The sequence below is a fragment of the Gossypium arboreum genome, chromosome 7, assembly GCF_025698485.1.
Source record: "Gossypium arboreum isolate Shixiya-1 chromosome 7, ASM2569848v2, whole genome shotgun sequence".
Classification (NCBI taxonomy): domain Eukaryota; kingdom Viridiplantae; phylum Streptophyta; class Magnoliopsida; order Malvales; family Malvaceae; genus Gossypium; species Gossypium arboreum.
In genome coordinates, this window is record NC_069076.1 from 52,743,329 (window position 1) to 52,769,766 (window position 26,438).

Consider the following 26,438-nt stretch of genomic DNA (forward strand, 5'->3'; position numbering starts at 1 on the left):
AGTCTTGGCTATTAGAGCAGTTGACTCCACGAGTAGAGACATAGATGTATTCATTGGTAGAATGATACATTAGAATAGACCCAAGATGAATTAATTCTGAATCAATTTGTGAATTAATTCACTTATGACGTTCATGGTGTGATTTACTTAAATCCTGAGTTAGTTACTGACCATGCGTAAGCAACTCATGTGCTTTGATATAAGTGAAGGTTATGTTCTAAAGATAATCGAGCCCATAACCAGTACGTTGGGTACTTCACTTGTGTATGACATGGCTTTATTAGCAACAATGGAATTCGTAACTGAATTAAAGAGTTAAATGATATCCTCTTATTGGCATAGTGTGGATTGATAAATATGAAACGTGGCCACGAGTTGCTTGTTCTTGAACAAGCAATTCATTACAGACATTTGTTGACAGTGATCATATTAATCATTAAGAAGACATAATAGTGAGAATGAGATAAAATATGATTGTATTGAGTGAACGAATTTAACTAAAAGGAATCAAGGATATCATATGAGGGTAACATACACATGACGAGGTCATTGGACAAAATAGTTGTATGAATTGTTTTAATAAAGAGTATACAATAAAGAGTTTTCAATCATGGTACTTTTCGTGAATTGACTCCATGATTAAGTAACTGTGAATTATCAGAACGATAATTCTAGACATAATTGCAATTACTAGAGCCTAATTGTATATGTCCGATTGGTCCATCCGCTAGCTCAACAAAAGCTCGATCAGATTGTATTTGAATTAGAAAAAAATTCTACGACTTTGGAAATAATGTAATTGAGTCTATTTATTCGATGTGAAATTAAATTAGGTGGTCATAAGAATTGTTCAACTAGAGAATTTGATTAAAGAATTTTCTTGAAAAATTAATTTTGGTCAAGTAAATTTAAATTAATCAAAATAATTAAAATTAATATGATATTTTTGGAAATTAATTTTCAAGTCAGACAATTGGCCTAATGGGTAACTAAACTTAAAAATTAGACCTAAGATCGTAAATTGGGCTCGGGAGCTCAAAATACCAAGACCCAAAAACTGGTCGCATTAGGCCTGGTATGTGAAACTAGGTTGACGGCCCAACTAGTGGCTAGATCGGACCAGTTGGGTCATCACTGACCAAGACCAAACTAGTAGTAATCGAATTGGCTCGGAGTGCCATAAAGGTGTCGCACCTACATCATTGGACACGGCGATTGCGATGGCGATGTCCTGGTGGCAGGCGACAGTTGGTCTTTGGTGGTTGAGTTGTTGAAAGGTTACACTCCTACTGGGACTCTACTAGAGAATTTGATTTCAAATTAACTATTCCAAAAATAATATTATTTCAATAGTTTAATATTAAATTAAATTTAATACTTATCTTAATAGTATTTTATTAATTTGATATCAAAGTGATAATCTTAATATTAAATTAAATTTAATGTTTATCTTATAGATAAACATTCTATTATTTAATAAGATTTAATATTAAATTTAATAAATACTATATTAATTTAATATTAAAGTGATTAACTTCAATCATAGTTGAACTCTCTAAACTCTCCCTATATAAAGAGAGCATTGGGTCATTATTTTATACACGCTTTTAAGAGAAAGTTGTAGAGAGAAAATTCTCTAAAGATATTATTTTAGAAAATTTTTAAACATATTTTTCTAATTTACAACTTAACACAAAAAGTTTATAGAAATTGTGAAATTACCTCAAAGGTAATTTTTGTGAAAAATTTTCTGATTCGAATTGAGCCCACACTCGACAGACGTGAGCTTGAGGATAGCAGAGAAGACTACTCGGTCAAAGTGCTCATCCTAGACGAATCAAAAAGGTACAATTTTTATTAAGTGTTTATTACTTTAGATATCATGATCAAGATCTTGTTTTGGAAAAAAAAAAAAACTCTATTTTCCCTAAATTTATTTTCCTCTACGTTTTCCAAAACTGTTTTTCTCCAACAGCGCCATGGTCTTTTGAATCCAAGAGTTAGTGAACCTCTTTCGAGGTGTTACTCCGCAGAACCTGTAAACTATTTTCATGGTGTCGCTTCGTAGAGGCAATAGATAATCATTCTCATGGTGTTGCTCCGTAGAGCCAGTAGTTAACCATTCTCATGGTGTTGCTTCGTAGAGCCAATAGATAACTATTCTCATGGTTTCACTCTGTAGAGCTAGTAGATAACCATTCCACGATGCCGCCAAACTCTTTTAAATTCCTTTTCAATCCGTCAATTCCTCCATTATACCAATTTTTCCTATCTTCAACTAACCTACCAATACTTCCATTCGCACTCTACATTTTATAAACATGAATATCATGCATATCATCACATTCACTAACACAGCATTCATAGATACACAACCATGTCATACATTCAGAGAGCATATTGCAACAATCATACAATCGCACAACCATATGCAAGCATAACCTTTTAAGCTAGCAATGATCATATATGTAGTCAACAGACTCAACTAAACTTAGTGTAAACACAACAACTAGAACAACCTAGAGCAACACTCAAACAGTTGAGTACAGAAGCTCACCTGATATCCTTCGTCCTCCCCAACTTAGCTTTTCCAAATGTTAGAGCCTCCTTCGTCCTGGTAGCAAAGCATGACAACCCATACACCAATTAAACTGAAGGTATTCAAATATTAAAACCTAGAATCCATTATCATGTAGAAACTTTTCAAAGATTTTAGAAATCCTTACTTCTCTTTTTTTCCCCTCAATTTCACGAATACATAGAGATTAAGAAGCTTACTAGCTCATCAGATTCCCTACTTTCCAGACTTCCTCACGATCACTACCCCATGCAAAGCTATCCTCAATTTTTCCTTCTCGAGAACAACCAATGAAGATGATGCAGAAGAGAATAAAATGAAACATAAATGAGGAGTATTTTGCATTCAAAATAACTCTTCTCACTCATATATGTAACCTTTCTTGCACAGTTACTAAAGCCCCAAATAGCCATCCATCGATAATCATTCTGCCACCTACTAAGGAACCAGCCGGTTCCAACTTAACTAAACCAGAAATGAGACCCAATTAATTGCCAACCAGTCACAAAAATTTCAAGATTTTTCAATAGAGTCCATCGAACTTATCTCTTTCAATTAATTCCCAACTCTACTTTAATTTCGAGATCTTAATGAAAACCAGGTGTGACATTTTTTATTAACTTTTATTTTTTTGAAAATTTTGAACTTTATTTAATATTTTATAAAACTTAATAATTTTTTAAAAAATATTTTTAAAATTTAAAAAATTAAGCTTTGAAATGAATGAACCTATACAACCATATGTCCAAGTTCAATCCAGTAAAAGATTAAATATTCCTTTTAATTTTTAATTTATAAAATAAAATTGATTTTTTTATCGGTATGGCAGTTGACGTGATGGTAATTGTCGTTGACATGGAGCACTACATCAGCATGATTAACGACCATATCAATGTTGTACTGATCAACGTTGGTCAAAGGACCTACTTGACCAGTTTTGCTAGTTCAGAGGTTCAATTAATTCAAAAAAGTCGTAGGAACTTAATTGGTTTTTTAAAAAAAGTTTAAGGGCCTTTTACACAATTAAACCTTAAAAGAACTTTTAACATATTTTATGATAGTAAATTTATATCTTAAAATCTATCATTTTAATATATAACTTAAATCATTTTATCCAACAAAATAATATAATACTATTGCTCATTCATTCCATTCCCATCAAATAACTACAATATTCCTACTTTATTTAATTCCAACGAATTAAATAAACCCTCAGTTTTGTTTGTTAATTGAAGTAAAAAATGTTAATTTAGTGTTTATGAAGTGTATTATTCATGACAAATGTGAAGTGACGTCAGATACTCAAATTGGAGTCCTCTCTTATTAGTTGGAATTAGATGAACCCTCAAAGTTTTTGTTTGTTAATTAAAGTAAAAATGTCAATTTAGTGTTTATTGTATTATTTATTATAATATTTTATTAGGTTAAATATGTAATGGTAAAATATATTGTACTTTTAAAAAGAACTTAAGTTTGAGTTTTGAAAATAATTTTATTGAAAGAGAAAACGATGAACTGATTTAGTATGTGACAAAAAAATAAAAAGAACTGCTAAATAGAATTCTCTGATCTACCATGAGACTAGTACATTTTCTTTCAAAAAAACAAGGAAAATGTTCTGATAAAACGGACGTGTTTTGTTCCTTTCTTGGGATTCATGTCTTTGCTTTTTGGATAAATTTCTATGAATACATGTCAGAATGTTACATTGGGACATGAAACACTTTCGTGCAAGTTACCTAGGCTCAGTTGAATTCTATAGGATTGACGCTTGAATCGTGAAAGAACTTCCCCAGATATAAACACCAAGAACAGAATACATGAAGAAAATCTTTATTTGAAAATGTTTCGCAATCCATCGAAGATTCTTAAAGCTCTCAGTTCACCACTCCTCATATCCCTCAATCTCCTCCTCAGTATCTGAAACCATCACACAAGCAGAATGAAGCAAAAGAAATTAGGCCGATCAGGAAGTTGCATGTAAGCATTTATTTCAAAGTAGCGCATGCATGCATGGCAACCTAGAACATGCAGCACACACCGATGAATCCTTGGCATACTCGGGCATAACTCAGTGAAAATAATTGATTAGATTCGATGACAGAATATAAGGCATTTAATTTTCAAGCAATAAAAAATGGACAACTTCGGTCAGTAACAAGGGAAAAACACTCAGCCTAAGCAGATTACTAACTGAAAACTTAGCGTACATTGAGGGAGTTTAAAGTTCAAACCACAGGATATAAGTGATCAGTTGTGAAACACACATCAACAGTGATGGATTTAAAACCTTAAATAGAAATATGAAAAAGCGAAGAAAGTGTAGTCTTACATATTCAGCGCGAAATAGTATTCTCTGCTCACTTGTACATAAATCTACTGCTAGCTGTTTCAGAAACACTCTTCGATTCAACTGCTTCGGAGATGTCACATCCAAATCCATAGAGCCACTTGCCTGTAGAAAGAATAATAATAATAAGTACGACTTACTGACTTAAAGATATTTGAAGCTCAGGTTGAATTCAGTCCTTTAGAATAAAAAATTTTCCGCGGTTGCCGGTTGAGGTAATTCCAATTCATGAATAGTTTTTTAGGTCTTAAAAAAGATTTTTTCCTCACTTGCAAAAACTTGGAGTACTTTGATATGCTTGATTCACAACTATCGAGAATAAATTGCAGTGCTTTTTCTTCAATATCAGGGTATTTTAAGTCCTTTTTGATAGTAGATTTATTTGATGCTGCAGCGGCGATCTGGAGAAGCAAAGGCCAACGAATTCAGTAATGGAACTTCTTTAAACTCTGTAAATTAGGTGGTAGAGTTCTCAAACCTCATCAAACTGCTTGCTCATGCTTGGGGGACTGACTGCCAAGTAAGCATATGCCATTAACTCCAATGGCCAACCAGTAATTTGTATGGGATAACACTGAGAACTGCCAAAAAGGTTAAGATTTTAAGAATAAGAAATTAAAATGTAAGAATAAGTTATATAGACAATGAAATAAATCGTACATAATGTTGCAGAATTGAATTTAAGCTTTTTCAGAAGATAGAGATATGATTGCCAATAGTTTAACTATATAGATAAGAATCAGAATAACTTAAAATTAAGTCCTCAATGAATCAAATCTAATAATCCTGGAAAAATATTTATCCGGCTTACGCAGATAATCCATGCTTCTTCAGAGCTTCCAACTTCTCCTTATAGCATCTATCAGATTTTTTAAGGGATAGAGGTAGCTCTACCAAATCACTAGGATTAGTGCCCTCCTTTGGAACAAATCCGTAAGATAACAACAGCTCTCCATTAGATTTTTTTCCATATGATATGAAAACCTGCATAAAATGATGTAACACATCTTTAGACATTTGAAACTTTGCCAACTAGCATGACATTATTGATCCAAACTCCAAACTTTGAAGCTGCCCATGCATACAACAGGTTACCACTGGAAATCTATGATCATTAAGAAGAAATTACATAAAATGTTACTCCTAAGGTTCTAATATATATCAAGCAAATATAGTGTCAGTGAGAAGTGTCTAAATATGGAGGAATATAGGATATATATAGTGTGCTTGCTTGCAAACCACCATGAGCATGTATGCTCATAGGTAGCTGGAATATATATATGCAAGCTTTTTTTCCCCCTGTGAAAAATAGTATATTTTATGCGAGAATCTCATGTACCTGCTCACCAGGCTGATACGCTCGATCTGTTGTAAAGACAACACCTTGTGATGATTTGTCGTAATCCAAAAACGTTTCCACCTTAACCAGAGAAAAACAAGGTACTTGGATTAATTACATTTTTCTTATGCATACTTAACTGCGAAAGATCTTTCTATACCTCACAGCTGTGATTGAGCATATCTGCCCAAGGAACCAATGCAACTTTTCCATCCATTGAAGGTAGCCTTACCTGAATTATAACAGAAAAACAGAATTGATGTTTTTAGCTTTTCCGTCCTTTTAAATCAACCATCCATATACCTTTTCTCTAAACCTTACAGGACATTTATTATGAAGAATTTTGTAAATGAAGTCGCATATATAAGTGGTTTAAAAGGAAGCTTGAAAAATATAGCGATTTATTTCCCTCTGAGATTAATTTTTGTGGCAGAGATATAATTTCATATACTTTATTCTTTAAAAAAAGAAAAAGAAAGAATCTAGGCTTCTCAATCATTTTATAGTGCTTCTTGCATGTGTAACCATTTTCCAAGTAACCAGGTCTATAATTTATAAAAGTAGAGAGCGATAAGAAAACATAAAATTATGAATTTGCTTACTTTGATAAATCACTTAATTCTAGACAGCATTGTGGGATCAGTTTATGCTTCAAAACAAATTACCAAACTTTTCGCAAAATGGAAAATAACTCGTTCAAAACCCCAGCCATGTTTCGAATTGCAAACACAGAGCTGATTACGTAAACATCCATTTCTAAATAAGCTTACTTACCAATCGTGAGAAAAGAATGCCAAAGGACCATCTGAATGTCTCCATATTGAATACCTGCAGATTTATAGTAAAAAATAAAAAGAGGGCTCTTTCATGAACCACAAGAAATAAGCAGAGTCCTTGAAATTCAGATTCAATGCATTGGGGTTGAATCCAACGTCTCTTCTCAATCTAAAACCTTAATTTAAAGAATGCAGGATACTTGCAAAGAAAAGTTGGGGATACAATATTAATACAAACAAACTTAATTACCCTACTAATTTTGCTCAAGTATAAAAGCTCGGATAAGAAAGTGATACTTGCTTGTGATTGAACTAAAAGACCTGCTATCATCTTCACATAAAGCGTTCATAGTGCGGCGGCATCAGCAGATGAATGTTTCAAAGTACACTAACATAGCGGAAAAGTAGTTGTTAACTATAGAGTAAGTACCTCTTCCGGGAATATATCAGGATACTTGGAAAATATCCTAAGTCTTAAATCATTGTATCTACATGAAACATGAGATCAAATGATTAGAAGCAAATTGGAACTCTGTATACTCGGGATATGTCAGCAGAAATAGAAAAGCAGAGACCAATAAGAGTAACAGTAAGGAGACATACGTTCCTATAACATCAGTAACTCTTTCGATAGCCCGCTGCCTTATCTGAGATGCTTCAAGATACCTGTCTAGCTCTGCACGTGTCCTGAAACAATACAGAGAGGCTGTAGAGAGAAAATCTGAGAGTAGACCCTTTTACTGTAGCAAGATAAAAACTCTTTTTAAGAGCTCTTACCATGTGAAAGAAGAACTGAATTAAAATAAACTCACCAGTATAAAAGTGAATAGGGTTGCCGAGGAAGGGCTGAAATATAATTGCACCATCTTGAAGATTTTTGGGCACTTGCTTCACTAATAAGATAGGTTGCTAACAATGGCCAATCTGGAACGGAATACTGTTTTAATACTTGACCAGCCTCAGGGGAACTCCACTCCTGCCACACAACAATCACAGCAGCACTTGGAAACTAAATTAAAGAACTATGAACTTCAAACCACTTAAATAGAAATATTTCAGAAAGGAACTTTTGGACCCATGAAAGGATATAATACCCTAAACCCAATTTCTTTTTGCTACGAAAGATGGTAAGGAAAATTAAAAAATTGGTGCTGATATCTTACTGAATCTGCAGTGATGAAAAGCGAGGGAGGTACAAAGAGAAGCTTCTCACCCTTCCTGACATTCTTCAAAGCAACCAATCCTCTCTCCCCTACTGCCACTTTGTCTATGGCCATCTTCTGGGGAGGCAACCCTGAATCCGAAAGCCATTTCTGAAGCGCCTCTGCGTTCTCCAAGGAATCAATGTCGCAGCCCCAAGGCACTTCCTGGGTCGCATTCGACGACGTCGATTTGGTTTCGCTTGTGGAAACTGAGCATTGAACTGGACGTGGTGCTTTCTTGAGAGAGAGTGAAGGGTAAACGTGAGAATTGTAACATGGCTTGCTGAGTTGTAGAGAGAGTGTTGGAAAGAGTGTTGAATGGAAGATTCTAGAAGCTTCCGCCATGGCCGGGAACTGAGAAGGGATTACCTTATCTGATAGAGAAGGAAAGGTTGGGAAAGAAGAGAATCCCAAGCGAGAGGCTCTGAGCGCTTTGGTCGTTTTCGACAGTTATCATTATATGCGCGGTTTTAAATGTTCTCAAACGAGGCGTTTCATTTTTCATTTCCTCTCTTTTAATTTGTTTTTACCTTTTTTATTTTTATTTTTATTTTTTTTAATTATCGAAACACAAGATAATAAAGCAGATAACAGAAATATAATAACCAATGTTTTAAAAATCGTACGGAAGGTTGAACCGCTCAAGTCTTTAAAATACTAATAGTTCATTATAACGGAATAGGGTTGTAATTGAATAGAGTTGTAATAAAATACAGTTGTAATAAGTAATTTAACTGTTTAGTTGAATGAAATGTAATAGAACTGTAATAGTATTTTTGTGTTTGGTTGAATGAAATGATGTTGTAATAGTATAAAAAACTAAAATGACCAAAATACTCTTAGCGAATTTTTTAAGTAGATGATTATTGTTATTGTTATTAAATTTTAATAAAATTTATTATTAAAAATAATTTAATAAAATAATAAATAATTTAATAAAATTCTTAATATAATTATTATTATATAAATTTAAAAATTATAATTATTATTATGTTTTTTTTTGTTTTTGTGTCGTTTGTATTTCAATTATTTTTCTTGCCCTCCCTTAAGTATGTGTCATTTGATTAGCATTCATATTGTTGCAAGAATAAGAGAATGTGAATTATCTAGATTGTAGAAGAACATAAATTGCATAGAGTGTGTTTATCTTTGTATTTAATAGTGAAAAAAGATTATGAATAATTTCATAAGATATATTCACATAATTTATTACTGATAAATCCCAACCAAAATAACTGAAATTGAAATTCACCACCAACATGGAGACTATGACAGTTTTGGTCAAATAGTCATAGCCCAAATACAAAATCTAATGAACAAATTCACATGCATGTAGAAAGATCATTAGCTACTGGTCAAATACAAAATATAATGACAGTTTTGGTCAAATAGTCATAGCCCAAATACAAAATACAAAATAATACTAATTATCACCATAGGATCTTTAGTAGCAGAAAGATCATTAGCTACTGGACATTTTTGTTTAGCTAAACTTCTAGAATTTGCAATCAGGCCAGAATGCCTCATGCGTGTAGGATCTGCTGATAACCAACCAGAAGATTTGGTCTCTTCACCTGTGGAAAATCTACCATATCATCATGTTGCTCTAGATAGACCATGGGGCATTATCTAAAAATACTATATGACTAAATATACATAAATAAAAGAAATAATCAAGTAAAAAATAAACTATTGCAATATATGACTAGAAAAAAATCAAGAGCAAGAAAAATAGAACATGCCCGATCGACTATCAAGAATTGCACCGCAAGAGGTAAGTCGAGCTAGTTCCAACACAGAGGCCTCGGAAAACATTTAAAATGCAACATACAATCAATAAAAACTAGTCAAAGGTGGTGCAAAAATGGATTATTACCCTTAGATCTCTCTTCTTCAGCTTGTTCATTATAGAAAATTGTTTGAGCCTAGCTTTCACAGTCTCACCCAACAGAACGTTGGGTGCTTTCTTGGCATTTTGTAGCTATGAATGTTCTGCATACAATAGTTGGGATGATTTTTCATGCATAGAAAATATATATCAACATAAATAAAGCATGCAACATGTACAGAAGGTTACCAAGTACTTCCTATACTGTAAGATGCTGCTTTGGATCAGGATTAAGCATTTTCTTTACAAGGTCTTTTGCGGTGTCTAAAACCTTAGGCCATGGGTCCCTCTTAAAGTCAATAACAGAGCGAATAATTGCTTGTGTCACCCCCTGCTCAGTCTCTGTATGCAAACATGACTAGCCAGTTTAGACATAAGAATACCTCTAAAATGGCATATAATTCTTCCTTGGCTATTCCAACTCTATCAGTGTCACTTGAATCAACAACATAAATTATTGCTTGTGTATTTGGGAAATAGCATCTCCAATATGGCCTGCAAAAGATGCAAATTAAAAAGAAAAGTGGAAGACAAGTGTTGGGGGTGGTGAAGTCAATCGACGTGTTCAACAAGCAGCAAATTGCCCGATGAAAGGACTAAAATCATCACAAAGAAAACAAATTGGCGATGAAAAATTTCGAAAAACAAAACTCCTTCCTTAGTAAATAAATGAAAAATGATTAATCTTCTTTCATCTCACCTTATTGTCCAGCTAAAGAGCAGCCAGAAAAACCCACAAGATATCCCCATATCAGAATTAAATAAATAAAGGAAGCAAAGTAACTTAGAGGTTGCATCTCTATTAGTTAGAAGATACACCACAACAGTTAAAACTACTTTAACAAATCAATTGAAAATCTCATCTGTACCAAAAGTATTGGGATGTTTCCTTAAGAACACATAGCTTAAAAACAAGTACCTCATGCTTGTTTGACCACCTGCTAAAATCAAAACTACAGTTGATTTAAACTGGAACAAAGAGTTAAATGAATGTTACAACTTTATAGAATCTCACAGCTGATAAGCAAAACGGAGCTACATGTTTAAACTCAACAACTGAAACAATTTCTCTATAAATTCAAGCCACAAAAGTTTCTGCTGGTATAATCTTATACAATTAAAACTGTAACTAAAATTCCCAAAGGCCTTATGGCAAATGCCAAAGCAAGCAGGCCAACCAGATAACTATAGGATCAAAAATGAAATTCAATGATTCAATTTTAAGTAAAAAGATTAAGGCAAATTTCAATGATTCGATAAATTAAATTGAACTCCACTTGTAGAAACTACATTAGCTGATATTTCAGATTTATTAAAGTTAACTTACCTAAATCCCATACTTGAAGCTTGATGTTGTTGTATTGTACAGTCTCTACATTAAACCCAATCGCTGTAAAGAAAGAGTTCAAAAAAAATGGCGCATCGAAGCTGTCAGTCATTTAGAAAAAAAAATAAAGACCCAAAACAAGAATGATAAAGAAAATTGAGAGAGTAGCCGACAAAGGCAAACCTACTTGGAATTGTAGAGACTACTTCACCCATCTGAAGCCTATCTGTTGGAAGATGATCAAAATAATAATTAAAAAAAATGGAATATGGCCCTAACCTGAGAGGGCGAAGGCGTCGAAGGCGAAGGCGTTGATGGAGCTTCAGACGTGAGGAAGGGTAAAATTAGTGAAGAGGCTGGAAGGAAATGGGAAAACGAACGAAAAAAAAAAGGTTCTAGACCTGAGGAAGCGAGAAGGGTAAAGTTGAAACTGAGACGTGAGGAATGGCTATTCTGTGGGTAGGGTGCCGAATGCCATTCAGCGTGTTTAGTGGGAATAGAGGAGGGATTGAATGAGGCTGTAATAGGCATTATAGCCGATCAAACATTAGTTTGGTGGTGGGCCCATTGAATTGGGCTGTAATCTATTCCTATTACACCCAACCAAACATAATTTAATTGTTTGAGTTTTAAACTAGATCCTACTTGTATTGTCAATGATATAATAAATTTAGCTCCATGGTATTTATATGTGTTTGTGAGGAGTAAATTTTTCAAAATTGTAGTTTTTTTAAAATATTTATTGGATTAAGCTATATTTTTTAAAAGTTATGGGTATAAATCGAAAAAATGAAAACGCTTTCAGTTCGAAGTATTTTTAATGAATTTGCAAAAACATTTCTAATTAAAAGCCTTTTTTGCCCTCAATATTTTTTTATTTGTTTGGTGCTACCTCTTGTGAAAATAAATATTACAAAACAAATTTTTACGTAGATCTAAAATATCATTTCTCTTATTTTCTTAAGCGACGTGGGATATAAGTCTATATAGACTCATAATTCATTTGCAATTTGTTGATTGCTTACTCTTTTAACTAATAACATAAGATTAAAGGCTATACTTGATTTTTAAAAATTAAAGACAAAAATATTAAACTCTAACAAAATAAAACATTATAAACTCTTATATAAATATTATAGTTGTAAAAAGGTTCAGTAAAAAAAAGTAAGACAAACTTATACATATAATGACACATAATATTTTATATATAGATATTAAAGTGCAAAAATTAATAGAGATAATATAGTGATGGATATTTTAGTTTTATTTTTGAATATGTAAATATAAATATTATTTTGTCAAGTAATTATAGATATTATTTTATTAACCCAATATGTTTATTTTTACATTTCTCTATAGTAAAAAATACATTAGTCAATAAATAATTCGTGACAAAGAATTTGTATTATTATTTAGTCTTCTATTAACACATAATTTTAGATTCAAACATGAAACAATTCTACCTCTCTACCTATAAAAATAAAATAAAAGAATAATATAAATTTAGTGTCGAGTTGAGACTAAATCAACCAAGAAAATTACTTAAATTATTTTACATATTTAAAAAAAGTATTTTATTATAATTTTTTTCTTATTTGTAAAAAGATAAAATTTGCAAGTGTAAATAATATTTTTAAATATAAATTAATACATGATTATAAAACGAAAAATAACACAAATATGGTACGAATGTATAAAATTTTCATGAAAAAAAATAAAAATAAAAAATTATAAAATAAATAACATGAATTATTTATTCAATTACTTCAAAAATAATTTAAAGATAATAATTAGTTGTCTAATGACCAACCTCCTCAAATTATAATCTAAACCATCTAAAAAAATAGCATTTAAAGATAACAAAATATATTTTGTTAAAGTTTAATATTGTACAAAGTTTTGTCTTTAATTTATAAGAATTAAGTGTAGCATTTAATTTTACATTGTTAGTTAAAAAGTAAGCAATCTTATATTGTGGAACAAATTGCAAATGAATTATGAGTCTATATAGATCCATATCTCACATCGCTTAAGAAAATAAGGGAAATGAGGCTTGGGGTTAAAAGTGTCTATGGGTTGGGCCCAATCAAAATTTTAGGCCCGTTTGCATGCATGGGTCAAAATATGGGCCTAAAATTTTGTCCAAATCTAACCCAAATAAAAATGTTAAATCCTCGAGCAGTCAGTAGTTCAGATAATTTTTTATATATTTTTTTCTTAAAAAATATAATATATCAAAAATACTAAAAAATTAAAATAAATGTTTCTCAAAAAATTGAAAATAAATTAAAAATAATATGTATAGTTAAATAACACTAAGATAGGTGTAACTTAACAAGCAAATGCCTCTAAAATAGTAACAAAATTAACAATAAAACAAGAGTTATACAATATCCAACAATAACAATAAAATAGTAGTAACATAATAGTAAAAATGTAGCAAAATAGTGAAAAAAAGAAAAAGAAAATAGCAACAAAATAGTAAAAAATAGCAAGAATATGCAAAAAAAAATAGTTTTTTTTTTTTGCATATTCGGGCATGGCTCAAGCCAAAAAAGCCTTACTCAAGGCTTGGTCTATTTTCTAAATAGGCCTTTTTTTTTTTGCCTAGGCCTATTTTTGAGCCTATATTTTTACCCAAACCTTCTCAATTTTCGGGCAGGCCTTTGGACCGAGCCAGATAGGTTTACTTGAGGTCTATATGAAGATCTATTTTGTAAATTTTATTTTCACAAGAGGAGACACCGATAATAATAATAACAATAATAATAAGATATTAGGGTAGAAAGCGCTTCCAGTTGAAAGTGCTTTCTTGTAAATCCGCTGGAAGTGTTTTTGTTATTTCGACCTAGTTCAGTAATTAAAAAAAAATAGCTTAATCGAGTAATATTTTTAAAAAAAATGCATTTTTGGGAAATTTACACGTTTGCTACTTGGATAAAAGTGTTCTTAACTTCCCGAGACAACACTTTCCAGTTATTATTATTAATACTATAAATTCTCACACATAGGTGAATACTTTTTTATATTAAAACAATATATTTATAGAAATATATCAATAAATTATTATTAGTGGAGTAGTAAGGGTTTTTATTATATAAATTTGATGGTTTGATGTTCGATTCTTAAATAATGATTTAAAATTATTCATTTGAAGATTATATAAAAGTATGAAAAGATAAAATATCCTTTTAATATTTTAATTATCTTTTAAATTAAGAATATTTTAATAATTTCACAATTAAATTAGTGTGGAATTAACTTGTGCACTTTTCGTGCATCATAGATAATAATGTTACAAATCCATTGATAAATGGATGTACATAACCCCTCAAATTTATCCTATTGTAACTTCTAAAGAATGAATGTTCATAACCCGTAAATTATTTATATGGTACATTAATGCTTGTCCTTAATGCTTTGTAACTTATGATACTTGAAGCCATACAATAGAGGGCATGTACAAGCTTATTGTATCCTAAATAAAAGTTGAATCTTCTTTTCATTTCTTTATCTTTCTTTCTTTCTTAATCTTTGTATTCTTTTTTTAGTTAGAATACGTTATCAACATAAGCCTCTACAAGTTCATAATGAAATTTATGTCATTGTGACTGTATATAACTTGCCCGTAAAGCTCCTATTGAACTATATATGATATACGTATTTTCATCATTATTTTAATTTGTTCATCATATTTCTATAAAAAAAGAAATATTCAAAGCACACAAATCAATTTTATATACATATTATAATGATAATTATATATACATATTTTTTGAAGGTTCTTGAAAGAAATTTCAATTATTTCAATTTGTTTTAAGTTATTATCATGACTATTCCTCTCAATGTTAATATTTGACATACATATTATTTTTTCAAGAAATTTGATATATATATATATATATATATGATTGTTTTACTATTGAGAATGCTTATTATTTTACTAATTTTTAAATTTTTAGTGATTATAATGTCAAATCTTGCCAAACTTAAATTTGCGACCCTAGACATCTCAAGTAAGAATTATTTGTCATGAGTGTTAAATGTTGGAATTCACCTAGATACTAAAGGTATAGGGAATACTATATTAGCAGATGAAGAAACATCTAATTAAGACAATGCAAAAATAATATTTTTCATCCGTCATCATCTACATGAAAGATTAAAAGTGGAATATCTCACTGTGAAAGATCCTATTAAGTTGTGGAATAATCTAAAGAACAATTTGACCATAAAAAAACAGTGATACTCTGTAACACCCCCTAACCCTTATCCGTCCCTGGAACATGATTACGGGGCATTACCAGTCAATACAGTTCAATTATGGGCATTAATTAAAATAATTGTTTACACTTATCCTAAATTTAACACATCGTCCCTTTAATGGGCCCTCAAAGTCCAATATGAACAGTAAAATCAATTCGGGACTAATTTAAAGTCACTACGAATTTTTTTGAAAATTTCAAAATTTTCCTATAGAACAGTACCCACATGCCCGTGTGGTTTAGAGCACACGCCCATGTACTTTACCCATGTAACTCTCTGACTTATTACTTATGAACAAATTAGTTTTACACAGTTAAGACAAAAGCCCGTATACCAGGGCTTGTGGACTCAAAATGAGTCTTACAATTTAAGTTTACCAACCTTGCAAATCATAAACCACAAGCAATTCAATTTCTAAACTTTTAACATGTTATATAATCAACCATAATCATTTGTAACAATATTTACAATAATATCCCAAAATGACCACTTTTAACATCCAAGGTACATGCCATTTACCAAAGGAAAGTACTTTACCACTTTGAGTTTGGGATTGGCTTGGATGCTGAGTCGTTAATCACTTTCGTATCTAACCTACGTATGGAAACAAACCGTACGCTGAGTATGCACTCAGTGGTATTTCTATAATCTGAACACTTAACAATATATCATACACTTAAATCATATGCCAATCACAATTATATATATATTCATTATAAAAATTAAATCTTTTATAACTCACTCATTTTTTTTCTCATCTACTAACCCGATTAGCTTTCAAAATAAATTCACAAATCATTTGAACAATTTCCATTCATATCTAGTTCAGAGATACTTAACTCACATGTCTCACTCATACTTCAGTTCACTGTTCAATATCAATAAATAATATTCAGCTATTCACTTCTCAATCAGTAATCTATTTTATTCCAAGCTCAATATCAATCAATATTTTTCAATATCAATCAATTTATCAATATCATTCAGTAACAGTCAATATTTTTTAGTAGCGATCAATTGATCTTTATTACTCAGTAACAGTTAACGATTAGAGAAATCAGTCATTCAGTATTTTTATTTACCCCTATTAATATGACTCGGACATAGACGGATACATGGATCCAACCAACACACCAGTACGACACTCAGTGCCTCATCGACTATGCCGAAGTAAATAGTAATAGTATGATACTCAGTACCTCATCGGGTTAATTTGAAGGAACAGTAACAGTACTACACACAAGGTGCCTAATCGACTTAAAGTCGAAGTAACAGTACGACACTTATAGTGCCTCATCGATTCAAGGTCGAAGTATCCCTGAACACTTCCAATCCTATGGCATGCCAACTATATCCGACTTAGCCTGATACTGTTAATAGGATTTTAATCAATTTTAGGTTTTCAATAAATACATATTCTAATTAAAAACATAACAATTAATCACGTAAATTAATAAATCAATACAATTCAACTTACATTTTCAATAACTTATATTCAAATTCCTCAATAATCGATATTCATATCTATTTCATCACATCCCCAATCAATTTAATTTTTCAATATAACATACATTCAATATTCAATTTCAACATCAATCACATATATCCATATAAATTTAATAAATTTATTACATACCAAATCAATCCATTTCAACTGTAAAACACAAAACAAATAATTCTCACCTTAATTACTTACCATAACATTTAATTAAAATACAATAATTAATAATTAAAATTAACTTTTCAATTTCAATCAATGTTCATTCCAATTCAAATAATCATCTCAATGCACTTACCATACATATTAAATAATAATTTCAACAATTAAATATTAAGTTCGGATTATAAAAATACAAACCGTAATTTCCAAGCTAACCCTCGTTGACTTTGTCTTTTTCTTTCTTAGCTGAGGTTTTCCGGCACAACGTTAACTATAAAAATTAAAACAATTAAAAATTATCAATACACTACCATTCAATTTCACATTAAATATTTCAATTTTGATTCAATTTCTACTTTAATTTCAATTTTAATCTTAACTAAATTCACTTATTTTTCTATCTCAATTCATACTTTGTTTCTACTCAATTTTCAGCTAAACTTAGACATAACTATCTAAATTTCATCATAAAACCCTAATTTTGAAATTCTTGCAATTTAATCCCTACTATGTAAAACAAATAACTTCTTTTACAATTTAATCCTTTAATCAATTCTAACTAAAAATTTTATCAATTAAACCCCTAATTCAATCATTTGTTCAACATGAACTATACTTAAAAACCTAAGAACTTCCAAAATCTCAACTTAATTTCTACAAAACTTTGTTCTGAAACTTCTAAAACATCAAAATTAAAAGAAAAGAACTTAATTGACTTACCTACTTAAGTTCCAAGCTTTAAAATCCCTATTTCTCCATTTTCTTTTCTTTTCTTCTTTTCTCCCATGTTCGGTTCAACCTATTCTGTTTCTTTCTTTCTTTGTTTTGTTTCATTTTTATTTTACTTTATTTCATATATATTAGTAATATAATATAATAATATTTAATTCATAAATATCTTTTACTTAAATTATAAGAAAATATTTTATTTTGTTACAAATGTATTTCTACATGTTTTACACATGTACTATTCCATCATCATACATTTGTCATATTTTTATTTATTCATCCTATAAAATCTCATAATATAATTAATATAAATTATAATTTATTTTAATAACAAGTATAAATACTACAATTGTACACATATATTTTTGTACATTTGTACAATATCAATACCATACAATTGTTATACTTTTCAATTTATTTACTAATAAAAATCTCCTAATATAATTATTTAATTAGTAATTATCTTTTACTTAATTTTCAAATAAATAAATAAATATAATACAAATGTATATATTCACATTATTACAAGTGTTACTATCTAATTTGTTCTTTACATAAAAATCTCACAATTTAATTATTTTATCTAATAAATATCTTTTACTAATTAAATAAATTATTGCAAATGTATATATTTCATTAATACACTTGTATTAAATTACTACCATACATTTGTCTTTATTTAACTTATTTCATAATATAATAATTAATGTAATTTATAAATTGATTTAAAACCTTAAACATATAAAAATCTAATTAAAATCTTAGATTTTACTTCATATGTCACTCAACTTATGCTAAATGGCATATTTACCATTTTGGTCATTTTTACTTTCTATTAATCTATAATTCAACTTTTACTCCTTATTAAATTTAGTCATTTTTCCTAATTACCCTTAATTCATCTATCCACAATCTAATTAACCTCATAATTAATTTCGTAAATAATTCTAATAAATATTTTCGAATCTATTTTTCAGAAACGGAGACCCGAAAATACACTTTTTCGATAACCGTAAAATTCGGGTCGTTACATACTTGCTAAAGCTCGTTATGATTTGATGCACTTACGGCTGCAGGATTTTAAGACTGTAAGTGAATACAATTCGAAGCTTTTTAAAATTAGTTCTCAACTAAAATTATGTGGAGAAAACATAGCTGATGATGACTTACTAGAGAAAACTTTTTCAACCTTTCATGCTACTAATGTACTCCTACAGCAACAATACTGTGAAAAAAAGTTTTAAAAATATTCTGAATTGATTTCATGCATTTTGGTGGCTGAAAAAAATAATGAGTTGTTTATGAAAAACCATGGAATTTGTCTCACTGATTCTGCACTATTCCTTGAAGTGAATGTAGCAGTACACAATAATTATGAAAATAGAAAATATAGAGGTCAAGGTCGTGGCCATAGTCATGGATGTAGTGTGGAATGTGGCCGATGACATACTAGTAACCGTTATCACGTTGGTCGTAACAGTGGTACTTCTAACCACCAAAAAAGGAATAACAATGAAGGACAAGAATGAATATGTGTGAGCCTTTACTGAAATTTTATCAAGCATCCATTAAAAGGAAGGAAAATAATATTGAGAAAAATTTTATATCCCAAAATGATGAAATAGAAGCAAAAGATGAAGATATTCACTGTGATACTAAAGTTGACCATGCCTACAAGGATGATAAATTTCATGGCCTTAATGATATAACTCACCTAGATGTGGAAAATTTATTTTAGAATCATTAGAAAAGTTGATATTATTTTGGCATTTTTATGTTGTGTTAAGTATGTTTTATTTTATTGCGTAAAGAATAAGTTAAATATATTCAATAAATATTTGCAATGTTTTTAATGTTATTTCTTATTTAGTTTTATGAAGAATATGAATATTCAACGAAATTTTGTTAGACCAAATGCAACACCCCTAACTTGTCTTTATCACCGGATTAGGGTTACTGAGTATTACAGTACAATTTAAATAATTTATCATCAAATAGAAACTGTTATTCAAATTAAATAAAAACATTCAAATACACATTTCATTTATAGTCTAGATGCACCTATGGGCCTTAAACTGAGCTTACGAGGCCTTAAAAATAGTTTGGGAACAGTCAAGAACTGATCTGAAACAAAACATAAAATTTTATAAAAAATGGAAAATTTTGAGAAACAGGGGTCACACGACTGTGTGACACAACCCAGACCGTGTGGCACAGGGACATGACCATATGCTCAACTGTGTGACAGATCATGTAACATTCGAAATGATCACACAATCGTGTCACAAGCTATGTGTGAACCATGTTAAATTTAAAGTTGTGTCACACAGTTGTGTCGCAGGCCCAGACTGTGTGACAAATTGTTTTGGAACACACAGCCGTGTGAAGAGACTATGTGCAGCATATGGCCATGTACACCAAAATTTGCTTCTAAAACAAGACAAATTTCACACCTATCTTAGGTACCAAGGCAAGCCTAAAACCAACCTTTATTAAGCATAAAAAATACCTTCAAACAAGTCATAACATGTTAAATACATACATCTTATGTGCCTAACCAATATGCCCTCATTGACACCACATTTCAACTATTAAATCTACATGCATCCAAACTTAATAGATTCATACCTTTCATTACATCAACAAATAACAACATTTTCATCACAATTTGATACCATATAATAACATAATTACCATTTCAACTTGACTTGATCACACATTACCAAAACAACCAAAAGTTACAATTCATAAACATAACTTTACATAATTAAGCATTAGCAACCCAAATACAAATCATGTTCAAACATTCACAAAATAAACATCCTATTTTAACCACTAACCAAGACTTAAAAAATCTACCGATGATAGACGATGATATGTTTGAGCTCCAACGATCTGATCGACACGTTCCAAAAGTTCAAAATCTATAGAAAACAACAACAAAGTAAGTAGGTGAACTACTTAGTAAGTTTCCTCATTTTAACAAATAACTTACCATAGTCACTTAAATGTTAATTGCACATAGCAAACAACCTCAACCTTATCACGACATGTCCAACAATTTCATGTCAGTAGTATTTAACAATTCAAATAATCAAATTTTGTAATTCCCCTATTTCATTGAAATAGTTTTGTATCAATTAACTTTTATTCTTTCGATGGATCTTCATAAAAATATTCAAATACATGAGTCCAGAAACAAATAATGCTCGATGAGCTATTCAGATAAAGATTAAATATGTCAGATTACCCGTTTGGGCTATACCAATGACATTACATATAAAATAGCCTAGTCAAGGCTAGGTATACATGCAAAACGACAACGAATTACTAGTCCAGGCTATATCCGTCTAATAGCCCATTTTTAGTGGTGTCATAAAAAATCGTTTCGGGACCACAATTTTGACGAGTGAGTTATCATTTTAATATTTATTTAATGTCTACAGGATTTGTAACACCCCTAACTTGTATTCATAGCCGAAATAGGGTTATGAGGCATTACTGATCAATCACAACATAAATCATACATTTTCACATAAACATCAATCTAACATAATCATATTGTCTCTTATAAGGTTCTACGAGACCTTAAAACATGCTTAAACGAGGTTCAAGACTAAACTGATAACATATGAAAACTTTGGGAGACTTAGAAAATTTTCAAGCATTCAAGGGTCACACGCCCGTGTGAACAGGCACACAGCCACCAGGCATGCCCATGTCATAGGTCGTGTGAAAATAGGGCATACATACTGACTTGCACCATACAGCCGAAGACACATCCGTGTGCCACGACCGACCACACTCCCATGTGCCAGCCTGTGTGCTACACATGGCCAATAGACACGCCCATGTGTCTAGGCCGTGTCAAAACTATAGGGTACACTGACTTAAATTCGAAGGGTACCCTAGGGGACACAAGACCGTGTTGCATAACCGTGTGTCACACACGGCTGAGACACACCCCCGTGTCTCTGCCTGTGTAGACCAAAATAGGCCATTTGAAAAGCCAATTTGCCACCCTTTTATCATGCACACCTAAACCACAACAACTTGCAGCATTTATTTACATTCAAAGGCAACCAAGACATGCCATTTAATACACAAAACATGCCATCTTATTCACAACCATTTCAATACTCAAAACCATGACCAAACTCATATTGAAACATTATGTCAAAACCAAATATTACATTTATCTCCTCTATGCATTTTCTCAACATTTTATCACCTACTTTAATATCACAAAACATTCCATCACAACATTTTATAATCAAGCGACAACATATCATCTTTCAAGCATTAACAACTAACCAAATGAACAACCATTTAGCTATATCCAAAACTATAGCAAACATACCAAAATAAGCCAACATATAAGGCATTATATACATTACATATATCACTTATCAAACACATAACTTAAATGGCCATACACACCAACATTTACAAGCAAAATCTCATGGCTATAATCACAACTCAAAACATACCAAGATGACAATAGCCTATACATGCCATATACCATATATACAAAGCTTCAGAAGTACTAACAAGATGATCGATAGTGTGATGATGTTTCCCAACAATCCCGAGTCTGAGTTAGCTTCAATAATCTATAAAATATGGAAAGAACACACAAAGTAAGCTTCAATAGCTTACTAAGCCATATACAAATAAATTTTACCACATGAATCACAACATTTCTATCAATAGGCCAAACACAAGTAACACATATAGATACATAAACCTTTCTTAATGAATACATATTCAAATTCGCCTATAATTTTATCAACCACTTTTATTTCCAATTCTCGTATGAATCTTATACGTACTTGATCGTTTAACCACTTAACATATTTTTTCTTGACTTTTCTTTAACTATTGAACCATTTAGAATCGTTAAGGATACTCAAAAATCACATAAGCTCGAACAATGCCATATCTCAGATATGGTCTTACATGTTATCACATATTGACGCCACTGTCCCATACAAGGTGTAACACCCCTAACCCGTATCTGTCACTGAAAAACGGTTACAACGTATTACCGAATAACACATCTCATTTACATACATTTATAAATCATTATCGAAAACCATTCGCAAACATTCAGATTATCCTTTATAAGGTTCTACGAGATCTTGAAACATGGTTAAAAATGGTTCGGGACTAAATTGGTCATATATAAAAATTTACAAACACATAGAAAAATTTCACATTCCTAGGTCATACGCCCATGTAAGCAGGCCGTGTGCTTCACACGGCTACCAGACACGCCTGTGTCCTAGGCCGTGTAAAACCAGAGCATACATACTGACTTGCTGTAACACCCCACACTCATACTGTGACAGCCCAAAATTGACCCTAGTCGGGAAGTGGTTTCGGGACCGCTAAACCGAGTCATCAAAATGTTTGAACGTAATATTTATTGTCTAGAATATATATTTATGAATGTGTGAAAATTTCAAGCTTCGATTTAGTCGATTGCATGTGAATTCAGTTATTAGGACTTGTGTGACACTTTTGAAATGTGATAGGCTAATCTATAAGGACCTAATAGTGCATGTAATCAAAGGGAGGACTTGCATGTCAAATTTCCCCTAATAGCTAGTGGCCGGCCATGACAAGGGATTATGGGCAAAAACATATCATAAAACATGTTGGGACAATGGTGTATGTAAGAAAAAAATAAAATAATGAGCATGGGAATTGAATAATGAAAGGAAAAAAAAAAAAGGAGAATGGTGAGTGTCCCCCATTCTTTGTGAGTTGAAGAAAAGAAAAGAAAAAATTTGTTCATCCTTTTCATTCTCTCTTGACCGAAAATTCTAAGGAAGAAGAGGAGTTCTTGCTTCATGTTTGGTTTGGAAGAGGATTAGGAAGAGGTTTGGCCATACTTGTATCAAGATTAAGGTATGTTTGATGTTGTGCCATGAGATTCATGCATGTTTTTGGTTGCTAACTTGATGTTCTTATTAGCCCATGGTTCAAATCCTTGCTATGTCATGGGGGTGGTATTCGGCCAAGGTGGATTTTGTGTTAATGCCATTGCATGTTAAATATGAAGCTTGCTAATGATACATGTGATGGTGGATTGATGGCTCTTGGACTTTCTTTTTAGCATTTTTGAGTGAGACATTAAGTTCTTTGTTTAACCATGACCAAAATTGAAATGGTATGGTGTTGTGATGTATTTGGCCATGGTACATCCATAAGTATAATTTATGCTTATTGCATGGTAGGTAAGATTTGTGTTTTGGATTTATGTTCATGTTTAGTTATAATCAACTTTGAGATTCGGCTCTAGCATATATATATATGTTTGCACATGATGTATTGGTATGACATATATACTATCTCAAGGTATATATTTTCATATGATGATGTTTCGGTTATGAAGTAAATGATTGATGCGTATTGAGTTACAATATGGAATGCGTTAGTTAGTAAAATGTATGCCGTTTATGTGTGGTATTAAGTGTATAATTGGCCTCAACATGGACATGCATATTCGGCCACATGAGAGGGATTGGTGTGCATGCTTTCGGTTAGAGGCAAGCATATTGATGCCTATTCTTGGCTTGGAAAATTCGGCTAAGGAGAGTACTAACTAATGTGTTGAGTTTGATTCATGATTTCCGTACATATGTGACTTTAAGGTCTAATGAAAATATGTGGGCTAAGTACCTTGAATTCCTCTTTCGATGCTCAAATGATTAAATCAATTTATTTGTTAAAATTAAGCTCAAGAGAAAAGGGGAGCTAAATCCGATAAAGGGAAGGAAAAAGTGGTCGAATAGCCATCGGAATCATTCGACAACATCCGAGGTAAGTTCTTGAGTAATAGAGCTTAAATTATGATTTGATTAGATCATGTTTTAAGCAAATCGAAATCATGCTCTTTGTGTATGGCTATTGAGCCGAAATTGTAAATATGATAAGTGTCTTGTGTTTGAGCTTTGGTAATGAGAATGTAATAAGAATGTGTATTGATTTGTTGATATATGTGCTTGGTTATTCGAATGGTATCCGGGCTAAGTCCCGAAGGCTTTTGTGCTAAGTGACTAAATCCGGGTCAATTCCCGAAGGCATTTGTGCGAGTTACCAAAACCGGGTTAAGTCCCGAAGGCATTTGTGCGAGTTACTAAACCGGGCTAATTCCCGAAGGCAATTGTGCGAATCACTATAACCGGGCTATGTCTCGAAGACAATCGAGCGAGTCGCTATATCCGGTTAAATTCCGAAGGTACGTGATTCGGAAATGAGCAATCTTGCTGTAAAAATTTCAGTTAATACGCTTGCAAAAATTCTAGCAATGAGGTATGTTCGTATGTGCTTGAATTAGTTGAGCCCTTACAAGTAAGTATTTGCTCAGTTGATAAACGAGCTACCGGCCTTTGGCTAAGTTGATCTTTTGTGTATGAACATAAGGGTTGGTAATGTGAAGTAAGTATGATATTGAGAATGTGTGCATATGAAATTATCTGTTTAGCTATATGAATGCTATGCTTTTGTTGTGCTGGAATCCCTTGCTCAAAACTTACTAAGCATAAATTGCTTACTCCGTTTCTTTGTTTTCTGTTTTATAGATTTTGGCTCGTCAGCTATCGGACTCGGGATTTTTGGAAGTCGAAGTCTCCCACACTATCAAAGCCCCCTTTTGGTACAAATTTTGCTTGAGCTTTGAAATGGCATGTATAGGACTACCTTTTGTTGTTTTTTAGTACTTTTGTGATGTATGTGTGTACGACCATGCGAAAATGGCGCATAGAAGTGGAGTATGGCATTAGACCATTTGTGTTTATGTATATATATATGGTTTCATGATGTGACTATGGACTGGAATGGAAGTGTTGGGCAATGATCAGCCCTTGGAATGACTAAATATGATCATATGTGGACCTATGTATGACAAAACTCTAGTTGGTCCATGCAAACCACGAAATAGGTAAAGTTTACCTTGAAAACAGATGCTGACAACAGCAGTGGTGTGGATGTGAAAAATCACTAAAAATAGCAGGAATGGAATTAAATAGTGAATAAATTATGTAAATGAGCCTTGATGAATCTACTTTCATATGGAAGAAACGAAACGGTCATATGAGTTGTATGTTAAGAGATATTTAGGTATTCGTGAAACAGGGCCAGAACGGTTTCTGGATTCCCTGTTCCGACTTTTGAAATTCATTATAAATTAACCAGAGATAATTAGGGGTCATTCCATATATTTATAGATTCCTCTTTGAGTCTAGTTTCTATAGAAACAAACGACATCAATATTGAAGCCCTGTACAGGGATATATTCAAGTTGTAACGCGCGAAG

General features: G+C 31.7%; 2 protein-coding genes across 3 annotated transcripts; both read right to left on the minus strand.

Moving 5' to 3' along the window:
- Positions 1–4,139: 4,139 nt before the first annotated feature.
- On the minus strand, positions 4,140–8,747 carry LOC108468828 (ribulose-1,5 bisphosphate carboxylase/oxygenase large subunit N-methyltransferase, chloroplastic). 2 transcript variants are annotated; one of them, XM_017769720.2, is made up of 12 exons: positions 8,207–8,747; positions 7,856–8,019; positions 7,647–7,730; positions 7,474–7,531; positions 7,042–7,095; positions 6,428–6,499; positions 6,268–6,348; positions 5,740–5,912; positions 5,407–5,509; positions 5,198–5,329; positions 4,911–5,033; positions 4,140–4,498 (listed from the first exon to the last, which is right to left on the minus strand). In XM_017769720.2, the coding sequence occupies exons 1-12, from the start codon at positions 8,588–8,590 to the stop codon at positions 4,412–4,414; spliced, it is 1,515 nt and encodes a 504-aa protein (XP_017625209.2). In that variant the 5' UTR covers positions 8,591–8,747; the 3' UTR covers positions 4,140–4,411. The 2 variants fall into 2 exon arrangements, with proteins under 2 accessions (XP_017625209.2, XP_052887186.1); XM_053031226.1 differs by having other exon boundaries at positions 8,257–8,405.
- A 1,585-nt stretch (positions 8,748–10,332) lies between these two features.
- Positions 10,333–11,991, minus strand: LOC108480303 (uncharacterized). Its single transcript, XM_053030983.1, has 6 exons — positions 11,862–11,991; positions 11,648–11,686; positions 11,461–11,523; positions 11,053–11,071; positions 10,517–10,628; positions 10,333–10,464 (listed from the first exon to the last, which is right to left on the minus strand). Exons 1-6 carry the CDS (start codon positions 11,989–11,991, stop codon positions 10,333–10,335), a joined length of 495 nt encoding a protein of 164 aa, XP_052886943.1.
- Between the last annotated feature and the right edge of the window lie 14,447 nt (positions 11,992–26,438).

Bases quoted from the DNA above. Each gene is read 5' to 3' on its own strand.
- LOC108468828 (XM_017769720.2), bottom strand. From the start codon at position 8,590: ATGGCGGAAGCTTCTAGAATCTTCCATTCAACACTCTTTCCAACACTC. The intron at 7,532-7,646 runs GTATGTCTCCTT...TGTTTCATGTAG, and splicing joins GTTACTGATGTTATAGGAAC to ATACAATGATTTAAGACTTA. The intron at 5,330-5,406 runs GTTTGAGAACTC...TTGCTTCTCCAG, and splicing joins TGAGCAAGCAGTTTGATGAG to ATCGCCGCTGCAGCATCAAA.
- LOC108480303 (XM_053030983.1), bottom strand. From the start codon at position 11,991: ATGCCTATTACAGCCTCATTCAATCCCTCCTCTATTCCCACTAAACAC. The intron at 11,687-11,861 runs GTCTAGAACCTT...ATCTTCCAACAG, and splicing joins TACCCTTCTCGCTTCCTCAG to ATAGGCTTCAGATGGGTGAA. The intron at 11,524-11,647 runs GTAGGTTTGCCT...CTTTCTTTACAG, and splicing joins AGTAGTCTCTACAATTCCAA to CGATTGGGTTTAATGTAGAG.